This window comes from Mus musculus, chromosome 4, assembly GCF_000001635.26.
Source record: "Mus musculus strain C57BL/6J chromosome 4, GRCm38.p6 C57BL/6J".
Lineage (NCBI taxonomy): Eukaryota > Metazoa > Chordata > Mammalia > Rodentia > Muridae > Mus > Mus musculus.
The window spans coordinates 141,237,659-141,258,144 of record NC_000070.6 but is presented as its reverse complement, the minus strand read 5'-3'; the positions used below and the strand labels follow the sequence as shown (position 1 = coordinate 141,258,144).

General features: G+C 54.1%; 1 protein-coding gene and 2 long non-coding RNA genes across 12 annotated transcripts; 2 read left to right on the top strand and 1 right to left on the bottom strand.

Annotated features, from left to right (window-relative positions):
- Positions 1-229: 229 nt before the first annotated feature.
- Positions 230-18,540, bottom strand: Arhgef19 (Rho guanine nucleotide exchange factor (GEF) 19). 9 transcript variants are annotated; one of them, XM_011250225.2, is made up of 19 exons: positions 18,275-18,365; positions 17,401-17,513; positions 13,179-13,327; positions 12,093-12,199; positions 11,536-11,970; positions 10,915-11,196; positions 10,659-10,767; positions 10,515-10,591; positions 10,036-10,298; positions 8,998-9,158; positions 8,766-8,918; positions 8,450-8,579; positions 7,508-7,582; positions 7,328-7,417; positions 7,041-7,201; positions 3,697-3,855; positions 3,365-3,444; positions 1,737-1,841; positions 581-1,423 (listed from the first exon to the last, which is right to left on the bottom strand). In XM_011250225.2, exons 5-19 carry the CDS (start codon positions 11,939-11,941, stop codon positions 1,266-1,268), a joined length of 2,409 nt encoding a protein of 802 aa, XP_011248527.1. In that variant the 5' UTR covers positions 11,942-11,970; positions 12,093-12,199; positions 13,179-13,327; positions 17,401-17,513; positions 18,275-18,365; the 3' UTR covers positions 581-1,265. The 9 variants fall into 9 exon arrangements, with proteins under 9 accessions (XP_017175587.1, XP_006538769.1, XP_006538772.1 ...); XM_017320098.1 differs by lacking the exons at positions 12,093-12,199; positions 18,275-18,365 and adding an exon at positions 15,759-15,918 and having other exon boundaries at positions 230-1,423; positions 17,401-17,488; NM_001379647.1 differs by lacking the exon at positions 12,093-12,199 and having other exon boundaries at positions 641-1,423; positions 18,275-18,540.
- Gm52686 lies at positions 9,153-10,185 on the top strand. The gene is made up of 2 exons (XR_003955161.1): positions 9,153-9,332; positions 9,956-10,185. It is a non-coding gene; the product is annotated as a predicted gene, 52686 (long non-coding RNA).
- C630004L07Rik (RIKEN cDNA C630004L07 gene) lies at positions 13,255-19,970 on the top strand. 2 transcript variants are annotated; one of them, NR_165245.1, is made up of 2 exons: positions 13,255-13,350; positions 18,208-19,970. It is a non-coding gene; the product is annotated as an RIKEN cDNA C630004L07 gene (long non-coding RNA). The 2 variants fall into 2 exon arrangements; NR_165246.1 differs by lacking the exon at positions 13,255-13,350 and adding an exon at positions 15,179-15,259.
- The last annotated feature ends 516 nt before the right edge of the window (positions 19,971-20,486 follow it).

Here is a 20,486-nt window from a genome sequence, read left to right as displayed (position 1 = left end):
AACCTCTAAAGACTCAGAATACACGTTTCTTCTTAAATTATTTCAAGCATTTTGTTGCTGTGACAGAAAGCTACCCCACTGTGTAGGGCCTACAAGTGAAAGCTACACTTAATAGGCCCAACAGCACACACTAATCCTGATCAGTGCACAGGAAACCATGGATCCAAGCTGGTCCAATCACATCTCTATTCTGACACAGCTTTTGCTGGAAAAAAAAATATCTGCAATACATATTTATGTCTTTATTCCGGGGACTTGTTTTCTGTGTAGTCCTGTGTCCTGGAACTCTGTAGACCAGGCTGGCCTTGAACTCAGAGATCCACCTGCCTCTGCCTCCTGAGTGCTATGATTAAAGGTAAGCGCCACCGCTGCCCAGCTAATGTTACATATTTTAAACTGTATGTAGGGGGTCGGAGAGGTGGCTTGGGGGTTAAAGGCACTGACTGGGACCTGGTTTTGGTTCCTAGCTCATGGTGGCTCACAACCATCTGTAACTCCATTTTCAGGGAATCTGTCGCCCTCTTCTGGCCTCCCCTGGTATTACATGCACAGGGTGCACAGAAGCAGATGCTACATGAAATACATCTAAAACGTTTTTTTAAACAAATAAGCAAAACAAAACAACAAAACAGGGAAGATGTATGTTTGTAGATGGTTTTTCCAGGGTAGTGATGGGGAGATGGTTGGGGGGCAGGGGATCTCCCATTGAAGCCATAGGCTCACAGCTGGAGGCGGACGAGGACACGTAGTAGGATTGGGATTTGTCTGCAAGTGCCGCTCACTGGCAACCACAAAGTTCACAGAGGCAAAGAGCGATTCTCTCCTGAAATCCTGATGGGGCCCCGGCATCACCTCCTCCTGGAGCCCAGCCCAGGAGGTTGAGTTGTGAGCCTGGCCTCTGAGCTGTGCTTTGATAGTTTCAAGGCCCCCCAGTCGGTGGTTGCTTTCTTGGCAACTAGGAAAACTCACAGAGTCACTTTAATATTCAAGCCTGCTTGGATCTGACACTTTGCTACTTGGAGGACAAAGTAGCAGGTTGAGGCAGCCCCTCTGCCCACGGGACACCTGGAGACCAGTGACAGCAGGAACAGCCAGCCCCGCCCTCCTGATGGGGCAGCCGGTGCAAAGGCCCCAGCTCAGACTGTGAGCAGAGGCAGCCAGAGCATATTTACAGGACTGACACCCCCCAGTGACTGTGAAGGCGGCCCTCAGACACACAGAGGCCACCCGCACCCGAGTGGCCCCAGCTGGGCCCCAGCAGAGCATCAGGCAGGTGGGTCCCCCAGCTTGCTGCTGGCGTTGGAGACCCTCTTGTACTCTCTGAGGTTGCGCAGTCGAGCGCTGAGGCTGCTGATCTCCACCACATGGGCCTGAGGCACCCATCCCTTCTCACCATCGGCCAGGCGCACGCCCTCCAGCCAGCCTAGGAACACACAGCAAGGAAGGGCTGCCAGATGGGCCTGGGACGGAACACCGTGTAGCCTGATGCCAGCCAGGGGCCAGGTGACATTACCATAACGTCACCAGCTCCTGGGAATGGGCCACACCTCTGAGAAGGGTATTTCCTACTCTCCCCCACCACTCTCCATTCTCAAGCAGGAAGTCCTTCCTCTGGTCTAACCAGATTCCCGAATGCTGTGGTTGATCGCCACTTGCATAACCTTCCCCTGAGACAGGTTGGTCATGTAGCTACGTCGTGCCCCTCAAAAGGGCTCTTGGGAAGGCCTGGTTCTCACCATCGCTGGTCCTGGTCTTCACTGCCAGGATGTCTGTCTTCTCCAAGGTGAGTTCATCTGGCTGCAGGGCCTTGTAGGTCCTCACACACTGGACCTGGGGTCGGTCTGAGAGCCGAGAGAGGGTCCAGAAGTCCCCAGATCAGAGGTGGGAGGCAGTGGGAAAAAAGAAAACCCGGGACAGTTGCTCCTCTGCCCATGGCAGACAACTTTCCTAACCTGAGGCTCTGACCAAGTGTGCTGACCACCCCAGCTCACAGTGACACCTCGAACTGACCTCTAGACTCCCCCCACAAGCCCCCAATGCCCTTCACTCGCCCCAACAGTTCTCTGGGCCTCTAAAGTCCCAAAGGCCCCTCAAGATCCATAGTGCTGGGCTGGAGAGATGGCTCAGTGGTTAAGAGCACCGACTGCTCTTCTAGAGGTCCTGAGTTCAATTCCCAGCAACCATATGGTGGCTCACAACTATCCGATCTGATGCCCTCTTCTGGTGTCTCTGAAGAGAGCAATAGTGTACCCATATGCATACAATAAATAAATAAATCTTTTAAAAAATGATCCACAGTGCTCCGCGTGACACCGCCCACTCTGGCTTCCCTTCCTTCCTAGCTTGCTTCCCTCAGACTCTCAGGATGTTTGTTCCAGCCACACAGGGATGCTGTGGGCCCTGAGCAACTGATGTCTTCTGCCAGGCAGGAGGGCCTGACTCCACCCTCAGGGCCATCTCTCAGAGGCTTCTGCTGATGGCTTGGCTAGAGGAGGAGGCTGGTCCTTGGCCTCAGTGGGGCTCAGAGCCCAAACGAGAGACTCTGTCCCGTTCCAGCCCTCAGAGTTTGATGACAGAGTAGACAGATGAGAAGGAGCAATGCAAACGACTTTGAGCTGGGTGTGGTGGCTCACACTTGCAATCCCAGTACATAGGGAACCTGAGGCAGGAGGTTTGCTACTTATTCAAGGCCAGCCTGGGCTACACAGCAAGACTCTGGTCTCAAAAAGGGAAGAAGAAAGGAAGGGAGGGAGGGAGGGAGAACACCAGACTTGGCCTGACTCTCAGCTCAGGCAGGAACTGGCTGTGTGACTTTGGGCAAGTTACTTAACCTTTCTGAGCCTTAGTTTCTAAGATGGGGAAAAAACCCGAAGCCAATGAACCTGGCTAACTTGATCACCACGAGGAGTAAATAAAATGAGTCCAGTCCCCAGACACAGCCACAGCGCATGCTTGCTAGGAATGTGTCTGTCTCCCCCTCTCAGATCTGTGCCCCTGCTCAAACGCCTTCCAGGGCTACCCATGGTCCACTGCCTGCCCAGAGCCTCTCCACTGAGATGTGGCCTGCTTGACAGCCTTGTATCACACCCAAGGGAGCTGCCTCCATCCCAGCTGAGCCTCCAACCGGTTACCACCATCATCTTAGCAACCCCACCCCCCACCCCCAATACACCAGGCCTATCTGCTTTGCAACCGACACAGACAGACAGCTGTGGGCTCCAGACCCAGCTCTGTCTAGCCCAGACGACCTAGACTAGGCACTTGAGTCTCTCAGTCTGCAAGATGGGCCTACGGGGTTGGCCTGTGCACCCTGCCCAGCCCCTAAGCGGTCTTCAGAGCCACCCCAGAGAGTTCTGGGTCCTACCTTCCCCATCACATGTGATCTCCTTGTCCTCCTGGGGGCTGGATGGTCTCAAGGCTGAAATCCACCGTTGCTTCTCACTTCTAGGGAGGGGGAGGTGTGGCTATGTGGGGCGGGCAAGTTACAATGGCCCAGAGCAGGGGTGGGAACCAGAACTGGGAGAGCTTGGGTAAGGTGCAGACATCCTTGGCTACAAAGCAAGGCACCAGGCCTTTGCTCCAAACCCCACTGCTTCTACACGGAGTTTTAGCCGATGCGACCTCGCGCCGCCTCCCATCCAGCCTCGCTCTCTGCCTCTGCGGGTGCAGCAGGGCCCCTGCTCAGGGTTTGCTTACTCGGTCCGTGCTCTCAGCAGCAGCTGGTGCCTGGCGCGCTGCCCGTGCAGCAGCCTGAGCAGGAACACATGGCCTGGGATGCCCTGGAGCTTCAGGCTGAGGTCTCGAACCTGTAGCTCAGCCATGTTGGCATGGACAAAAACGGCAAACTTCCCGAGCCTGGAAAACAGACAGCAGGGCAGAAAGGGTCACCAGAGCCTGGGTGCTACCCCCTGAGCCACCACAGGACCCCGTGAACCGGTGGAGGGTGAAGGAAGGCTTGTTTGGTCTTCCAGGACTGGCTTCACTGGGCGCCATTCCCCAGTTGGCAATAAGGGTCCCATCACGGCATCCAAACAGAGGCCGGGAGGCTAAGGCAGGAGGAATGCACTGAGTTCAATGGCCTGGGTTTCTGCTGGCGGAAGATAATGGGAACCACGCTCCCACCCCAAGGACACTTGTGACACTGTTTCCTGGACTCCCATGGGGCTTGTATCAAGTCAGAGCCAGGTGCTGCTGAGTCTGCGGGTGGAAGAGGCAGGGAGGTGGGTCCGGACCCTGGGTTTGTTAATCTAGCCCAGAATCAGCCCCACCCCTCCTCTCCTGTAACACTGCGCAGTGCAGGAGGCCTGCATCATGTCCACCTCTCCCCATACACACGCTAGAGCAGCGGTTCTCAACCGTCCTAATGCTGCGTGCGACCCTTTAATACAGCTCCTCATGGGGTGGCGACCCCCAACCATAAAAGTATTTCGCTGCTACTTCCTAACTGCAAGTTTGCTACTGTTATGAATCATAATGAAAAGACCTATATTTTTCCTGATGGTCTTAGGTGACCCTTATGAAAGGGTCGTCCAATCCCAAAGGGGTTGTGACCCACAGGTTGAGAACCATTGGACTAAGGGGAGCAGGTCCCTTTTTCCTTTGCTTTCCTGCCCTGGCAACTGTCTATCCTGAAGCGCCTGCCCCCACCCCCACCTGGACACGAGTCTCTGGTCCCTCCCACCACTCTGCCCTGCAAACTGGCCAGGACCAGAAAGAATGTCGCTCCTCTGCACAGCCCATCCCTACTCTCAGAACAAGACCAGCCTCTACCATGACTTCAACATCCCCACTCCCCTCTCTTGTCTGTCTGTCTGTCTACCTGCCTATCTATCAACAGTATCTTACTATGCAGTCCTCATTGCCTATCTATCTATCTATCTATCTATCTATCTATCTATCTATCTATCTATCTATCTATCTATTCCTCTCTCTATCTATCTATCTAATAACAGGATTTTACTATGTAACCCTCATTGTCTGGACCTTGCTATGTAGACCAGGCTGGCCTCTGTCTGTCTCTGCCTCCAGAGTGCCGGGACTAACGGCGTGCGCCCCTATCCTGACTTTTCTCCCATAGTCCATGGCCCAGCTTCACCAACCCCTAGGCACACCTTGCTCAGCTATAACTTATCTTTCCCAAATCACTTCTCTATACAAAACTCCTACTCACTCTTCAAAACCCAGCTCAAGGGCTAGAGAGGTGGCTAAGAGCCCTTGTTGCTACTCAGAGGACCTGGGTACAGAACCCAACACCCATGAGGCAACTCACAATGGTCTGTAATTCTAGTTCTCGAGATTCTGGTGCCCCCTTTTGGACTTTTGGGTATTGCATGCACATGGGAGTGCACAGACATACATGTAGGCAAAAGACACATAAACTAAATCTTACTTAAAGAAAAAAAAAAAAAAAAGCCAGGCAGTGGTGTTTAATGCCTTTAATCCCAGCATTCAGGAGGCACAGGTAGGTGGAGCTCTGAGTTCGAGGTTAACCTGATCTAAAGAATGGTCCCAGGACAGCCAGGGTCTACACAGAGAAACCTTGTCTTGAAAAGAAAACAATAAACAAAACAAAGCAAAACAAACAAAACCAAAACGAGCTCCCGTCTCTTCCTCTGGCAACTTTACTCATTTTCAGTCCGGGCTATGGGTTACCTTAGCATAGTTTTCCATTAAAACAACCACGTGTAATTTCAGCTCCAGGGCAGCCGTACGCCTCCAGCCTCTGAGAGCATCCCCACACATTCACACACAGACGTGTAATTAAAACAACCAAAACCAACCAAATGGTAGCTCGTGCTTGAATTCCCGACACTCAGGTGGCTGAGTGGTTAAGTCTGAGACAAACTTAGACTATGCAGGGAGTTTCAGGTCGGTGTGGACTCCGGAATGAGACCCTGTCTTATAAACTACAAACAAAGAAAACTAAGAATCCAGGTGAGGTTTGGCCATACGCACCTTTGAGCAGAGTGCTTGGGAGGCAGAGACAGGCAGATCTCTGTGAGTCCTAGGCTAGCCTGCTCTACATCGTAAGTTCCAGGCTAGCCAAGAATTACTTAGTGAGATCCTGTCTCAAAACTAAAACATCCAACAATAACAAACAGGAACAAAAACACCAGTGACCAGTGATGTGGCTATCAAGATGTATTTGTCCACAGGTCTAGGGCTCCCGTGGACATAGAAAAATCTCATTCATTTCTACACCCTCAGCACCCAGCACAGCCTGGTGCGGCCTGGCAGTGCAAGGGCACTTCACTGACTGGTGCAAGGTGGCTCAGTGGGTAAAGGCACTTGCTACCGACCTTGGTGACCTGAGTTCGATCCCCAAGACCCACATGGTGGAAGAAGAGAAATGACTCCTAGTGGTTGTCCTTTGACCTCCACGTTGTGATGTCAGAACACACACAAAATAAAACATCAGAGGGGCTGGAGACATGGCTCAGTGGTTAAGAGCACTGACTGCCCTTGCAGAGGTCTTGAGTTCAATTCCCAGCAACTACATGATGGCTCACAACCATCTGTAATGAGATCTGAAGCCCTCTTCTGGTGTCTTTGAAGACAGCTACAATGTATTCATATAAATAAATAAATAAATCTAAAATTAAAAAAAAATCACAGCTGTGGGGTGCTCTCCATACTGATGAAGACAGGGTGTAGCAGGGCAGTGGGTATTGGTCTGGGGTCAATCCACCTTCTGGCCCCTTTATTCTCCCCAACTTTGAGACTGACAAGGGAACCTGCTTGCCGAGGAGGCATCTTCGGAACAGAAAGGAACCATTTGTGCAGCGTGCCAGCACAGGGGAGCTGCCAAGAGCTTGCTGTTCACTGTCACAGGACTAGTGGCGGAATTTGGCCTGGCCATGTGTCTCATCCCTGACCCAGACTCAAGAGCAAGGGCGAGTCCCCGCACCCCTCGCCTCTGCCTGATAGAGTGGCCTGCCTCAATGCTTTGGTTGCAGAGCCTCCACCCTGCAGCTCAGCCCCAGACCAGCTGAGTCCACCACAGGAGACAAAGGATGGAATTTCCCCCAAGCCCCACTCACTCCTTCCTCCGGGACAGCAGCAGGCAGTCATTGAAGAGGTGAAGGTACACGGCCTTGCTGGACAGCTTCAGTTTGGCTGGCGGTGCGGCGGGCAGGGGGGCCAACTCCACCAGCTCCCCGTGCCGGACCAGCCAGCGGGCCTGTGAGATCAGCGGGAAGATCTGGAGAGAGGGGTGGGCAACAGGGAGGGCAGGTGAAGCGGGGGATGCTGGGAACAGAGAAAGGAAGGCATGGGCAGTGACTACATACGCCCTACGCCCCGAGGCAGGAGGATTGCCGTCTCTTACCTTGCCCTCAAAATGGATCTTCTTGCTTAGGTGAATTAGTTCCTCCGTCCGCTTCATGGACTGCACGCTCGCGTTGCACTCCTGCACCAGCTGGGAGCGGGATGGGGGCCGTTTATTTGGGTCCCCGCTATGGGAAGACATGGCTCTCAGATGCCCACAGCTCTAACCCTCTGAGCTCACCTCCTTTAGAGCGCTGAAGGCCTTGGTGGCCATGTCCTCATCTTGGGAGCCCGGTGCTGTCCGCTTCAAAATGTTCTGGTGGGAGAGGAGACATTTTCCTGAATGCTGTTGTCGCTTGTAAGGTGTCCAGGAGTAAATCACCCCTCACTCACGTCCCTATAAGCCGCCCTATTGAAACTCATTGGATCACACACAAAAAAAGACAAGAGGGTAGGAGAGTCACCTGGGAAGAGGAAGGGTGCCAGTGGGGGAGGAGAGGGTGGAGACAAGAAGAAGGTTTGAGCTGGGCAGTGGTGGCACACGCCTTTAATTCCAGCACTCGGGAGGCAGAGGCAGGTGGATTTCTGAGTTCGAGGCCAGCCTGGTCTACAGAGTGAATTCCAGGACAGCCAGAGCTACACAGAGAAACCCTGTCTCAAAAAAAATTTTTAAAAAAGCTAGTGTGTGTGTGTGTGTGTGTGTGTGTGTGTGTGTGTTTCACCCACAGATCCAAGGGAATATAAATAAATACAAATAACTTAAAAAAATAATAAGAAGAAGGTTTGAGTATGACCTGTATATGTATGAAAATGTTATAATGAGGGGGCTGGAGAGATGGCTCAGTGGTTAAGAGCACTGACTGCTCTTCCAGAGGTCCTGAGTTCAAATCCTAGCAACCACATGGTGACTCACAACCATCAACAAGATCTGACTCCCTCTTCTGGAGTGTAGTAAGCTACAGCGTACTTACATATAAATCTTAAGGAAAGAAAGAAAGAAAGAAAGCAAACAAACAGAGAGACAGAAAGAAAAGAAAAGAAAATGTTATGAGGCCAATTATGCATAATCCGTATACACTAATAGAAAGAAAGACGACATAACAACAAAACACATGCTCGAAAGGCCACAGACCATAGATTGCAGACCAGCCTCTCCCTCCCTGCCCTGTCTGAAGTGAGCTACCTCTACCAGCATCTTGAGGCGGGTAACCCTCTGGAACGGTAAGATGAGGAAGGAGGTGAGAGGCAGCCGCTGGCACACAGGAGACTCCTCTAGGCGAGCCAGGATGCCGGGGAACTTGGGGTTCTCTAGGCTGGACAGTGGACAGGGTGTGCCGTCACTAGTGGGTCTCTCAACACTCCTGCCCCATGTGACGGGTCTCCCTTATTCGGAATGTATAACTTCTTCCTAGAAGCCCTTGCCTCACAGACTGATCCTGCCTCACCCAGTCCTCTGCGCCTATGTCTCCCCAAGCCCCCCTCCGTAGAGCCCCTCCTACAGCAGGCGCTGGTAGGTGCGCTCCTGGTAGGCCTGGTTGGTGACGTAAGGCAGGTAGACTCGGCGGAATGCGGGGCAATGGTGTAGAACCACATCGCACACGCTGAAGCGCAGCACATCGGCCTCTAGACGCTGCTCCAGGTCGTGAAGGAACCTGCCAGGAGGGCCAAGGTCAAGGACAGCAGCACTACAGACTTCTGTCCCCACTCAGACTGGCCAGGTCAATCCCTCACCTCTCACTGGTGCTCTTGACCTCGGGCAGTTTTGAAAATAGCCACTGCTTGTCCTGAGTCCCCAGACACTCGCTCAGCTCCACGGAACCTAAGAAGTGACCCACGGCCACCGACAGGCTATGGATGTAGGAGGCCTCCGAGGTAATCAGCTCAAATTTGGCCTGAGGGAGGAGGCCGGGTGATCAGGGCAGAGTCAGGCCACCCAGGACCCCGGTCTCCCGCGAAGAGGCAGCCTCTGTAGACAGCATTTCCCTGCCCTCCTCAGCCCTTCGGATAATCTGGCGCCAGGTGGAGCCCGGGCACACCCTAGCTACCAGCTGACAAGTTCTGTTAAGGTAGGTCTTTCCCTGAGGGCACCCCGCTAACCCCTCCTCCCCTATAGCTTTAGCCCCGTCCCAGCCAACGAGGGTGTGGTCTATAGCCCCGCTCCTGTGTCACCTGCCCTCTCCCTTGGCTTCCCCCTAAGGCTTATTGGACCCTTACTTTCCCAGGTCCTCCCACCCACTCTCCACATTGATAGTGCCTCACCCCTACTAATCTCCCCTAATCGCCGGCGCTTGGCCACGCCCTGTCCTTGGCTCCGCCCCTTCGATCCCCTCCAGGCTTCACTATTAGTTTGGGGGAGTCTTACTTTCCCAGGACGTCTCACCCACCCTTTGGGCTTTGACAGTCCCCGAGTCTGGCTGAGCCACTGGACGTCTGGCCCACCCCCTTGTCATAGGCTCCTCCCTACATTTTAGACCCACCCGTCTATTTCTCCAGGCTCTGCGGCTAGCCTTTCCTTCCCAGGTCTCCCCGCCCCCGCCACACACACACCGACCCACCCTGCAAGTTGACAGCCCCTCACCTCCCCTCAGATCCCATCACCTGCTTCTGGCCTCGCCCTGTTCTGGGCTCCACCCGTCTGCCCTGTCTCTTGGCTTCCCCAACGGGCTCCTGAGTCCTTTTCTTCTTCCAGGTTCTCCCACCCCTTCTCCACGTTGACAGCCCCTTATTCCTCTCGGATCCCCGCCCCCTTCCTCTAGCCCTGCCCCTCACCTCCTGCAGCTTGCAGTCGCGCAGGCTCAGCGTGGCCAGGACGCCACTGCCGCGCACGTCGGGGATGTCCTGCCACAGCGAGAAGGTGGAGCCCCGCGTCGAGCGTTGCGCGCGGAAAGAGCTGCTCGGGGAGAGGTTGGCGCGCGGTGGCCCGGGCCCCTCCTCCGCGCCCTCCGCTCCGTCCCCGGGGCCCTCCTCCTCACGCTGCTGCCGCCGCAACTCGCGCGCGCTGGCCACGTCGCTGTACTCCTGGTAGAGGACAGCTGGGCGGGGCGGGGAGCGGGAGCTCTTTACCCTTGCCAGAAACACTAATTGGGCGCCAACTGTACGCCAGCCCACCTGCTAGTCCCTGGGAGTGCAATTCTCTTCCTTGCAGCACACTGTCTCTACCTCCCAGCTCCCCCCAAAGCGGGATCCCCAGTTTCCAACGTCCCCGGCCCCCATCTCCCCAGAGCCCCTCGCAGCATCTTCGCACGTACAATTAAGGAGGAAGCGGGACTGGCGCCTCTCAGTGGCGCTGCTGGGATCCTGAGTCGGCTTGTCTTGCGTGTCCAGCCTAGGAAAGAGCGTCAGGACCTCTTTGCATCCCTCCCCAACCCGAGCCCCAAGAGAGAGGTGGGTACCTGGGTTCCACCAGACCACCGTGGACCTCGTTTAGATCGACGGGTCCTGGAAGCGACACACTGTCCGCCCTTGTCTCGGCTCTTCGGGATTCCCTCACGGGCAGTTTCCCTACAGAAAACAAGAGCTGGGGTTGGGCGATACAGAGAACAACACGGAGCACCTGGCTGATCACCCGAAGACCTTAACACGGGTGGGTAGGCTGTGCCCTGCCTGCCTAGTTCAGGCTACTCTCAGAGCCCGGAGAATAGCTGGTACCTTCCCGGATGGCTCCAGCACCTGAGCCCGAGGTCAGAACCCTGGTGGCAGTGCTGCGCCCCAAGCGCAGAGAGGAATGCAGCCTAGTCATCAGCTCTGAGGCCGAGAAACGCCTTCGCTCCGGTGCCTCAAGGCCCCCTCTGGCGTTCCCAGAAAGCTCCTGGGGCCCGGGCTCTAGAGCACACAGAGCCTGCTCTTGCGCAGCCTGGCCAGTCTCCAGAAGGCCCGTAGGGGTCTCGGTGCCGGTGGCCTCTTCGTTATGATACACCTGCATCTTGCGCCCTAAGGGTGAGGATAAAATAACACCTGTCACCCCCTGTAGTCTGCCCCATCTTCCTCCTTGTGGCGGCATGACCCTGAACATCAAAATAAGGTCCCCAGGGCAATGAGATCATCGCAAGAGCTTTACATAGAGACTAGAGGGCCTGACAAGGGAACAGGGAAATAGGGGCTGCCAGGCTAGTTATGTAATCCTGACAAGTCACTTGGGCTCTATGAGCCATCTTTCCCTTGTCCCTAAAACTTGCCCTGCCTTTTGGGGCATTCCGGAGTTTAAAGGGTTCAAAAAGAGCCACCAAGTCCCTCCCCTGGCTGCCCCTCCCCCCCCCCATCGTGACTCACAGGCTGACTTCTCTGAGCCACTGTGGCTGGCCCTGCGTTGGGGCTGCATGTGCTGAGAACTCCACGGTTCCACCAGAGTTGGGGGCTGGGCACCAGGACAGTGAGGCCAGCTGCCAGCCCTGCCGGGTCTCATTCCTCCACTGGTGGAGGCGATATGGGTATCTGGGCCTCCTGGGGACGTCGGCCATAACAGTCCTTGGAGAGGGGCAGGGGTTGCCAGGGACCAGCGGCTACCGGGAGCTTGCAGCTCCTCTGGAGCAATGGGAAAGAGATCCACACACAGTCGGCTCGGAGGCAGCTCCACGAAGGACAGGCTCTCCTGCTGGCACACAGCTACTGGGCGACGGGCGGTGCCAGGTGGTCCAGCCAAGTGAGGCTGGAGGGTTGCAGGTGGCCCACAGTCCATTCCTTCTTTACTCTGTCACCCTCCTGGGCCTGCAGGAGAGAAGGTGTCAGACCCAGATATAGTACGACAGGGAGGGACAGTGAGCCACCATGTCCTGGAGGCCCGCACAGACCCTCATGCACACATGTGCACAGGACACAGATACACTCACATGTCTGTTTAATAAACGCCAGTAGGAATCACCAGCACTTAGCAGATGAGGAAGCACCCACATAGCATCTCATTTAATCTCCATCGACTGACTTAAGGAACTGACGCCTGTAGGTGAGAGAGCCAAATGGCAGAGCCAGGATTCTCACACAGGTGTCACGGCTTCCAAAGCTGCGTTCTTAGCCACCTAGGAAATTCTCTCACATGTGGACATGTGACCAGACATACAGATAACATACACTGTCACACGAATTCATGCTCCAGCACACAGACCCACATTTTCTTCTGGCAAACATAGTTTCACAGATAACTTGAAACATGTCAAACTCCAGTACCCGGTATACAGTCACCAGTCACATCCTTTTTGTTTTTTTTGGTTTGGTTTAGTTTGTTACACAAGCTTAGATTTTTCTCTTACTCTCTCTCTCTCTCTCTCTCTCTCTCGCTCTCTCTCTCTCTCTCTCTCACACACACACACACACACACACACACACAAGTTCCAGGCATGTACGCACATTCCAGGATGCAGATACACACAGCCCCCAATGTCTCATTCTGAAGTTATCCAACCCCTTCCATACCCAGACTTGAGGCCCTTCACGCTGAGTGATGCCTACAGCCTTGCCAAGCTGGCTGGGAGGGTCACAGACTGGCAGGAGGGCCACCACCCAGATTAGTCCCTCCCAGGAAAGAGCAGAGAGATGCCCAATCCCCAGTTTGGGGTGACTGAGGGGTTTATCCCCATTCCAGCTCCCAGACACTGGATCAAGCCAGGCAGAATGGGCCGTTTCTGGGCAGGACGCCATCCCTGGGCAGTGTGCCAGCACCCCAGGGCGGGATGGTGAGCCCAGTGGTCCAAGACCCTCAAACCTCTGCCCTGGGCCCTCTGTGGCCTCTCTCTTGCCCCTCACCTCTTCAGCTGAAGCTGCTGCCGCCTGCCTGCTCCGGCAGGGAAGCCCTGTCTCTGCCCAGCTGGCTGGGGGAGATCCCACCCAGACAAAGAGTTTGATTCATCAAACCCTGTGGTGAGGCAAAGAGAGGGAGGGAGCAGGCAGCGGGCTGGGGCTGGGCGGGGGCCTACACTTGCCTGGTTGCGCTGTGGGCAGTCTGGGCAGCGAGGACCCCTGCAGAGGCCCCTTGGCCAAAGGGGCAGTGCCCAGTCTGGCAGAAATAAGAGGGAGACCCAGAGAAATGGCGGCCTTAGAGACAACAGCTCAGGAACTGGCTCTGGAGACTCTGAAGAAGAGAAACCACAGAGGGTGAGACCCTTGAGGCCCCGGGGACAGGCTGAGGCTGAGACACCTCAAATCTCAGACTGGTCCAGATTCCCAGGCAGATGAGAAGTCCCGAAAACAAACAAACAAACAAACACAGGGAGACTGACTGGGGTGAAGAAATAATAGCTCAGTGGGGTTGCCTGGTGGAAGAGCCGAAACAAAAGCTGTTAGAATCTGAGTTGGCATGAAGCAAACCACAGGCACTAACACAGAAGGGGGCTGGGCCCAGTCCAGTCTCAGTATGCCAGGAAGGCTTCCTGGAGGAGATCCCAGCTTACTGTTGCAAGGTTCAAACCCTCAAGGACTCAGTACAAAAAGATGGAGCATTGACCCCAGGCCGGAACCAGCAACATCAGGGTGCGTCTGGTATATGAGAGTTGGGGCTCCCCACTGTACCCCAGCTTCTTCTCTCAGTTTGGGGGGGATTGAGGGAGAGGCTGGCTGTTTCTCAGGGGCTCTCTCCCAAAAAACTGCTGTACCTCACTCCCTTGTTTAGCCCTTGTCCCTTAGGTCTATAAGTACTAATCTGGGTAGCTCACTCAACCTAAAGTAGGAGAGTTGGTACCCACTTCCTGATGCTAATACAAGAATTAACAGCAATGCCTCAGGTACAGGGCACTGTGAGCCTTGTCTCTGGTAGGCGGTCCCCTGAGTGTCATCTCACTTTTTGGTGGAGGATGCCTTGGGCCAGCAGCCAGTAGTAGGAGCAAGCAGAAGGGGGGCAGAGTCAGCTCCTGTCCAGCACACAGGTCTCTTTTAGGTGTAAGTGCATACTCGGGCCTAGAATCCCCCCTCCACGCCCCCCGGAGAACAACTCCTGTCCACCATGATTTATGAAGTTAAATAAGCAAAACATCAGATCTTAAGGCAGAAGCATCTTCAGACCTCAGAGGAGAAGGCTGAAGGAGGAGCTAAGGGCTTTCAGGAAGACAGGATAAAGAGATGTGTCAGGGGTGGGCAAGCTGGTCTGCTTCCACAGTGCTCAGGCCTGGAAAGGTCATGGCTAGACAGGGGTTCCAAGCCAAGCAGAGTGTCAGGAAGAGGACATGGGAGTTGCCTGTCAAGCTGGGGCGCCAGCCCAGTAGCTTCTCAGGATGCAGACCACCCAACGCTGATGTTAGTGATTTAGGTCCAGAGCTGGGTTTAATACTGGGTAGCACTTCTCTGATGATAATATAAAAATGAAAGTCTCAGGGACTTCAGGTGGCTGGGTACCCAGATGTGACCCCAGGACACACTAGAGCTCTTGAAGCAAGGATCCCTCTGGAAACCAGGGTTTGAGGTCCTGTGTTGACACTGACCAAGCCCATCCTCAGGCCTTGGTATCCTCATGTGACAGGTGACCCTCAGGTCCCCCTTTATGAAACCTGTTTCATAGGTGTCTCTGCAGGCTGAGAAGGATCGGCAGAGGCCAAGGGATGGTCTCTACTAGTTAGAGAGGGTAACCAGCCTGCCTAGCAAGTTGCCAGAGCATCCCTAGGCACTGCTGTTGTCTGGGACAGCACCTCTGGCCCTGGTACCCAGCCCTCCCTCCCTCCCTGCTCCATGCCCTTTGGCTGCCTGCTCAGAGGAACAGACCCTGCCAGATTCCCTTGTTCCTTAAGGGACAAAACCTAGTTGGAGGTCATGGCCAGAAAGGGGGTTCCAAGCCAAGCAAAGTCCCAGGAAGGCAAGAATGGACTGAAGCCAGAAACAGCAGGCAGACAGCACAAAGGACTCCCTCGGGATACAGGAAGGGGAGGACGGTTGCTGACCCAGGGCCCTACCTCAGCCGGGGAGCTCCTCCGTCAAGCTGCTGGTACAGTCCAGGGCTCCAGGCCACCCTGGGGGCAATGGGGTTGTAGCCAAGTCCTCAGAGGACCATGTCAGCATGGCTCCAAGGCCGGGCAATGTAAGCTCCTGGGTATTGTGTGGGGCAGGGAGGGGGGAGGCGAGGGGGAGGGAGCCTTGCAGAGGCAGGCGGCTGTCTCAACGTGCCTGCTCCCCGCCCCCCTTCCCCAGAACCGGTTTGGCCAGTCAGGTACAAGAGGGGGCTGGAACAATGGGAGCCCTATGCCTCCCAGAAGCTCGGAGGGACCCCAGACAACTGCCTAAAGATGGGGTTAGCTGGGATCTGCTCCTTGGAGGTGGGCCACCCCTCTCTCTCTCTTTCTCTCTCTGGAGCTTCCCAGGTCCTAGGTATGGGCGGGGACTTTGTGGGAGTGGAGGACGTCCTGGAAGCTCCAAATCTGGAATCCCTTCTCGGGGATCTTGAGACCTCCTCTGCCACTCCCCCGCCCCTCCCCCATGAGCCACATCTGTAAATTAGGAACACTCAGCTGCATAGCTGGGGGGACAGAAGTCAGGTGGCCACTCCCCACCAGTGGCTCTTTCCTGCTGCAATGACCAACCTTTAGGTCTTCAGCATGTGCATCCCCAGTGAACCTTCATAGAGAGCAGCAGCCCACAGGGAGTTTTAGTAAGGTCAATGACACAGCTGAGGTCAAGGAAGCCTCTATAGTGATGGCGGGTTGCTCCATGATCTGTGCCAGGCACACGACTTTGCCAAGCCTGCCGAAAAGGTAAAGCCACTTCCTCCCAGTTTCTGGATTGGGTGTGAGCGCCTGTTATGTGTGTGAGCGCCTTGCAATTGGCAAGCGGGTGAGATTCCCAGAGTATGGAGGGTAAGCTGCAAGGACGACGCCCCCAGTGTTGAAAGCCTGTACGCTTCCTGTGTGCAAAGCATGGGTCTACCTACTGTGCGTTACGACCCTCTGAAGCCCACACTGTGACGGCTACCACTCAGGAGCTGAGTACCTGAGGCTTGTACCCCTAAACACGAGTACTCTCCCATCCGTGACGTCCCATCACCTCTTCCAGATGGTGAAACCAAAGCTCTAGGAGCATTGTTAACAAGAACGACATGGGGGCTGGAGAGATGGCTCAGTGGTTAGGAACACTTGCTGCCTTTGCAGAGAAACCAGACTCAGTCCCTGATACCCATATGGCGGCTCACAACCATGTGATCTGACACTTTCTCTTGGCTTTCCTGGACGCTAGGCATGTATGTGGTCCATACACTTACAGACATGCAGGCAAAACTCACACATATAGAAAAATAAAAATGAATAAGTCAACACAAAGAAAAAAAGAAAGAGAATAATCATAATCAGTATGAAACCCAGACTCATCTGGCACCATCACTTGCCAACCTCCTTAGCCACTCACTGACTGGTGTGCTGGGAGACACCTGGCTGACCTCCCTTCCACATCCTTTCCCCTGAAAAATTTGGTATGTAGGTGAGGACGAGCTTGGGATATTGAGCTTTCTGCCTCTACCTTTTGAGTGCTGGGATCACAGCGAGCACCAGTTTACACAGTGTTGGGGCTTGAACTCAGAACCTCTCCTTTGCAGGCGAGCACTCTACCACCTGATCTTCAATCTCCAGGGTTGCTAAGCTAAGCCCGTTCCCTAATCTTCCTATACCATAGGCCTGCTAAACTTCATGCCCAGACCCCAGTGAACCCTCCCTCAGAGTGGGTTCTTTAGCTTCTAGTTGATGACTTTAAGCTCAAAGCGGGGTCCTCTACTCCACCTAAGGACCATTACACCGTGAGACGACACTGTCCAGAGTGAGTGGGAGCGATAGAGTTGTGTCAATGTAGAGCAGGAAGAGGGGATGTGGAGAAGAAAACGCCAACTGACTATTCCTCCCAAGAGGCACTGCCCTGGCCCCTCGCTGGAAACCAGAGGGTTTGGACCTTGGGTTGGGGCCAAGGCGGGAGCCCTAGAAAAAAAGCTTAGGAAATTGTGTTTCTTTCGCACCGGGTCGGGTGGAGCAGGCACTCCTGGAGGAGGGAAGCTCTCTCGGCCCCGTGAAAGTTCAAGGTAAAAGGGGGCGTGTCGAAGGCAAGACTATTGTAAAGGAGCCTGGCCAATCCTTGCTCCACTCTAGCGGGCGGGGCTTGAAAGGGAGGAGCCAGGACGTGGGGGCAATTAGGAGGCGTAATCAGCCAGATGTGGGTGGGGCCAGAGTCCAAAGTCTTACTGACCTAAAGCAGCGCCTCTTGATGGACCGCCAGGACCTCTCCTTGAACTTGTTAGGTACCACAGCGGGCACATTCCACTGGAGCCAGGCTGCCAAAGGCAGGAAGATCAGAAGGAACTGGGGAAAGGGGACCAGAAAATGATTAATCTTTCTGTTTAGTTTTGTCCAGGCAGAGTCTCCTATGTAGCTTAGGCTGGCCTCAAACTTACTACGCAGTCCAGGCTTGATTTGAGCTCGATTTATAGCCAAGGATGACTTTGAACCCGTGACCTTTTTGTTTCCACCTTCTGAGGGCTTGATAACAAGGATGCAGCTTGGCAATAATTTTTTTTTTGAAAAATATTTATTTGGATTTGGAGAGATGGTTCAATGGTTAAGAGAACCGCTCGTGCAGAGGACCCGGGTTAGGTTCCTAGCATCCACATGGTACCTTACAACTGTCTATAACTCCATCTAGGGCATCTGACGCCCTTTTTTGGTCCCTGTGGGTACTAGGTACATATGTGGTGAACACGCAGGCAAAACACTCATACACATAAAGAATAATAAAATAAAAATTTAAATACGATTTCCTTTACATTGTATGAATGCTTGCTTGCATGCACGACATGCATGCTTGGTACCCACAGATGTCAGATGAGGGCTTCGGATCCCGTGGCAAACTGGAGATAGAGAGAGTTGTGAATGTGGGTGTTGGGAACCTAACCCAGATCCTCACAAGAGCTGCCAGCTCTCTTAACTACGGAGCCGCCTCTCTGGCTCCTTGACAATGAATGGTCACATTGACCTTGTCCTAAATCTCCTTCTACAGCAGGTTGGCCAGTGTCAGACCCTGAACTCAACGATGCTTGCAAATCCCAGACAGACGCTCAGCCTACCTCCCAGGGGATGACGAAGCCAGATGCGCGGCCAGCATTTTTCCAGTAGTTGAGGGCGAGTTCCTTCGCCGGTAGTGAAATATCTTGGACTTGGGGGTCCCAAGAGCTTCTCGGATGTGGACTCCGAGCTCTGCTCTCCTGCCTCTCCCCTCCCTTAGAAGTTGGTCCTGCGGCTTCAACCCAGACGACGCCGAACAGCTGTGTACTAGACAGACTCAGCTTCCTGCGGTTCCAGCTAGGTCCCTCTACAGTAGTCAGAGCCTCGCTCCATCCAGGCTCAACGCTCCTCCTCTTCCACCCTCAGCACCTCCTCCCCTCTCAGGCTCGTCCCCCATCCCCCGCCTCCTGGCCCCTGTCAGACCCCGCCCTCTAGGCTCAGCAACCCTCCAAGGCAGGCCCCGCCCTACCCAGGCAACCGCACTCGGCCGTCGCAGGCAGGCCCTGCACCTCCCGGGCATGCTTCACCCCTCCCGGACTTAGCACACCGTCCACTCCCAGGCAGGTCTGGTCGCACCCAGGTTTAGCACGGTGTTCCTACAGTCACTCCCCACCCTCCTCCGTGCCTGGTGGGTCTTCCACCTGCAGGGTGTGTGTGTGTAGGGGTTCTGGATCAGAGCCAGGTGAAGCGCACAGACACCAGCGGGAGGCTGGCAAATCCACTGGGCTGGCTGTGATATTCTTACCGGTACCAGGGGCGTGGCCAACAGGGACCAATCCTACAACTGTCATCCCCCATTCAGGTACAAATTTATGCTCATACTAAAATAATCTTGACTTGATATTTGCTCGGGCTCCTTTTGGGGCCCCAGGGAGAAAACCTACTACGTTTCTGCTTAATCAGCATAACAATAAACCGACTCCTACTGACGCACTGCTTGCTGTCCCGTACATCAGCCCATCGCTCAGCCCTCCTCAGAGACGCTTCTAACAGTAGATGGGAAATTAACAGAGACCCACAGCTCTTTGAGAGACTTAGGGGCACTCAGCTCTAAATGGGAGACGTTTCTCATACCCTCAAGGCTCAGGGATCTATTCCAGAGAGTGGGCAGGGAGGCTGGAAGAGCCAGAAGTGGCAAATGGATCCAGAGGAAACTGAAGTTTCCCGACTCCCGACAAGAAGATGCACATATGAACTCACAGAGACTGTCAAATGCATAAGACCCGCACAAGCTCAAGCCAGACAAAAATCCCAGTGTGTGGAAGGTAAAGTGGACATAAACTCCCACCCCTCACCAAGAGGCTATTTGCAACTGATACTGGCAGGCAAGGGGACATCAGCCTTCTTCAATGGAGTGACATCAGGTGTATCAAACACACTCAAGAGCCTCGAGCTCAGAAAGAGTTGGCCATCACAAATCTGACTCCAAGGTCTTGTTCTTTTTGAAACAGGACAGCTCTGTGTAGTGCTAGCTTTCCTGGAACTCTGGCTCTGCCTCCCAAATGCTGAGGTTAAAAGCGTGTACCGCTGCCTGGCTTGCTTCTTTTGAAAGAGCGTCAAGTTTGGTGGGTAGGGAGGGGGAGAAGTGGAGAGGTTCTGGGAGGGGAAAGAATATAATCAAAGTATGTTGTTTACAATAGCCAGGGCTGTGGTAGACATGTGCTTATCAGTCATGTGGGATGCCTTATTCACTAAGAAGCACACACACAGAATTGAAAACACTTAAATAAATGAGCAATATTTTAAGGAAAAACAAAATAAGCTGGGCTTGCAGTAGGTATTGACAGCCATGTGGATGCTGGGAATCCAACCTGAGTCCTCTGGAAGAGCAGCCCATGGTCTTAATCTCTGAACCCTCTCTTCAGCCCTATTTCCCTATTCTTCCACTCTCTCCTTCTTCTTCTTCTTCCTCTTCTTCTTCTTCTTCTTCTTCTTCTTCTTCTTCTTCTTCTTCTTCTTCTTCTTCTCCTTCTCCTCCTCCTCCTCCTCCTCCTCCTCCTCCTCCTCCCTCTTTCTCCTTCTTCTTCTTCTTTCCTTCCTTTTTTTTTTTTTGGTTTTTCGAGACAGGGTTTCTCTGTATAGCCCTGGCTGTCCTGGAACTCACTTTGTAGACCAGGCTGGCCTCGAACTCAGAAATCTGCCTGCCTCTGCCTCCCAAGTGCTGAGATTAAAGGCGTGTGTCACCATGCCCAGCTTTTTTTTCTTTTCTTTTCTCTTCTTTTCTTTCATTTTTTTCTTTTCCTTTTCTCACTATGTGGCCCTGGCTGGCCTGGA

Bases quoted from the DNA above. Each gene is read 5' to 3' on its own strand.
- Arhgef19 (NM_001379647.1), bottom strand. From the start codon at position 11,941: ATGGACTGTGGGCCACCTGCAACCCTCCAGCCTCACTTGGCTGGACCA. The intron at 11,197-11,535 runs GTGAGTCACGAT...CCTCACCCTTAG, and splicing joins TGGCTCAGAGAAGTCAGCCT to GGCGCAAGATGCAGGTGTAT. The intron at 8,919-8,997 runs GTGAGGGATTGA...CCCTCCTGGCAG, and splicing joins GTCAAGAGCACCAGTGAGAG to GTTCCTTCACGACCTGGAGC.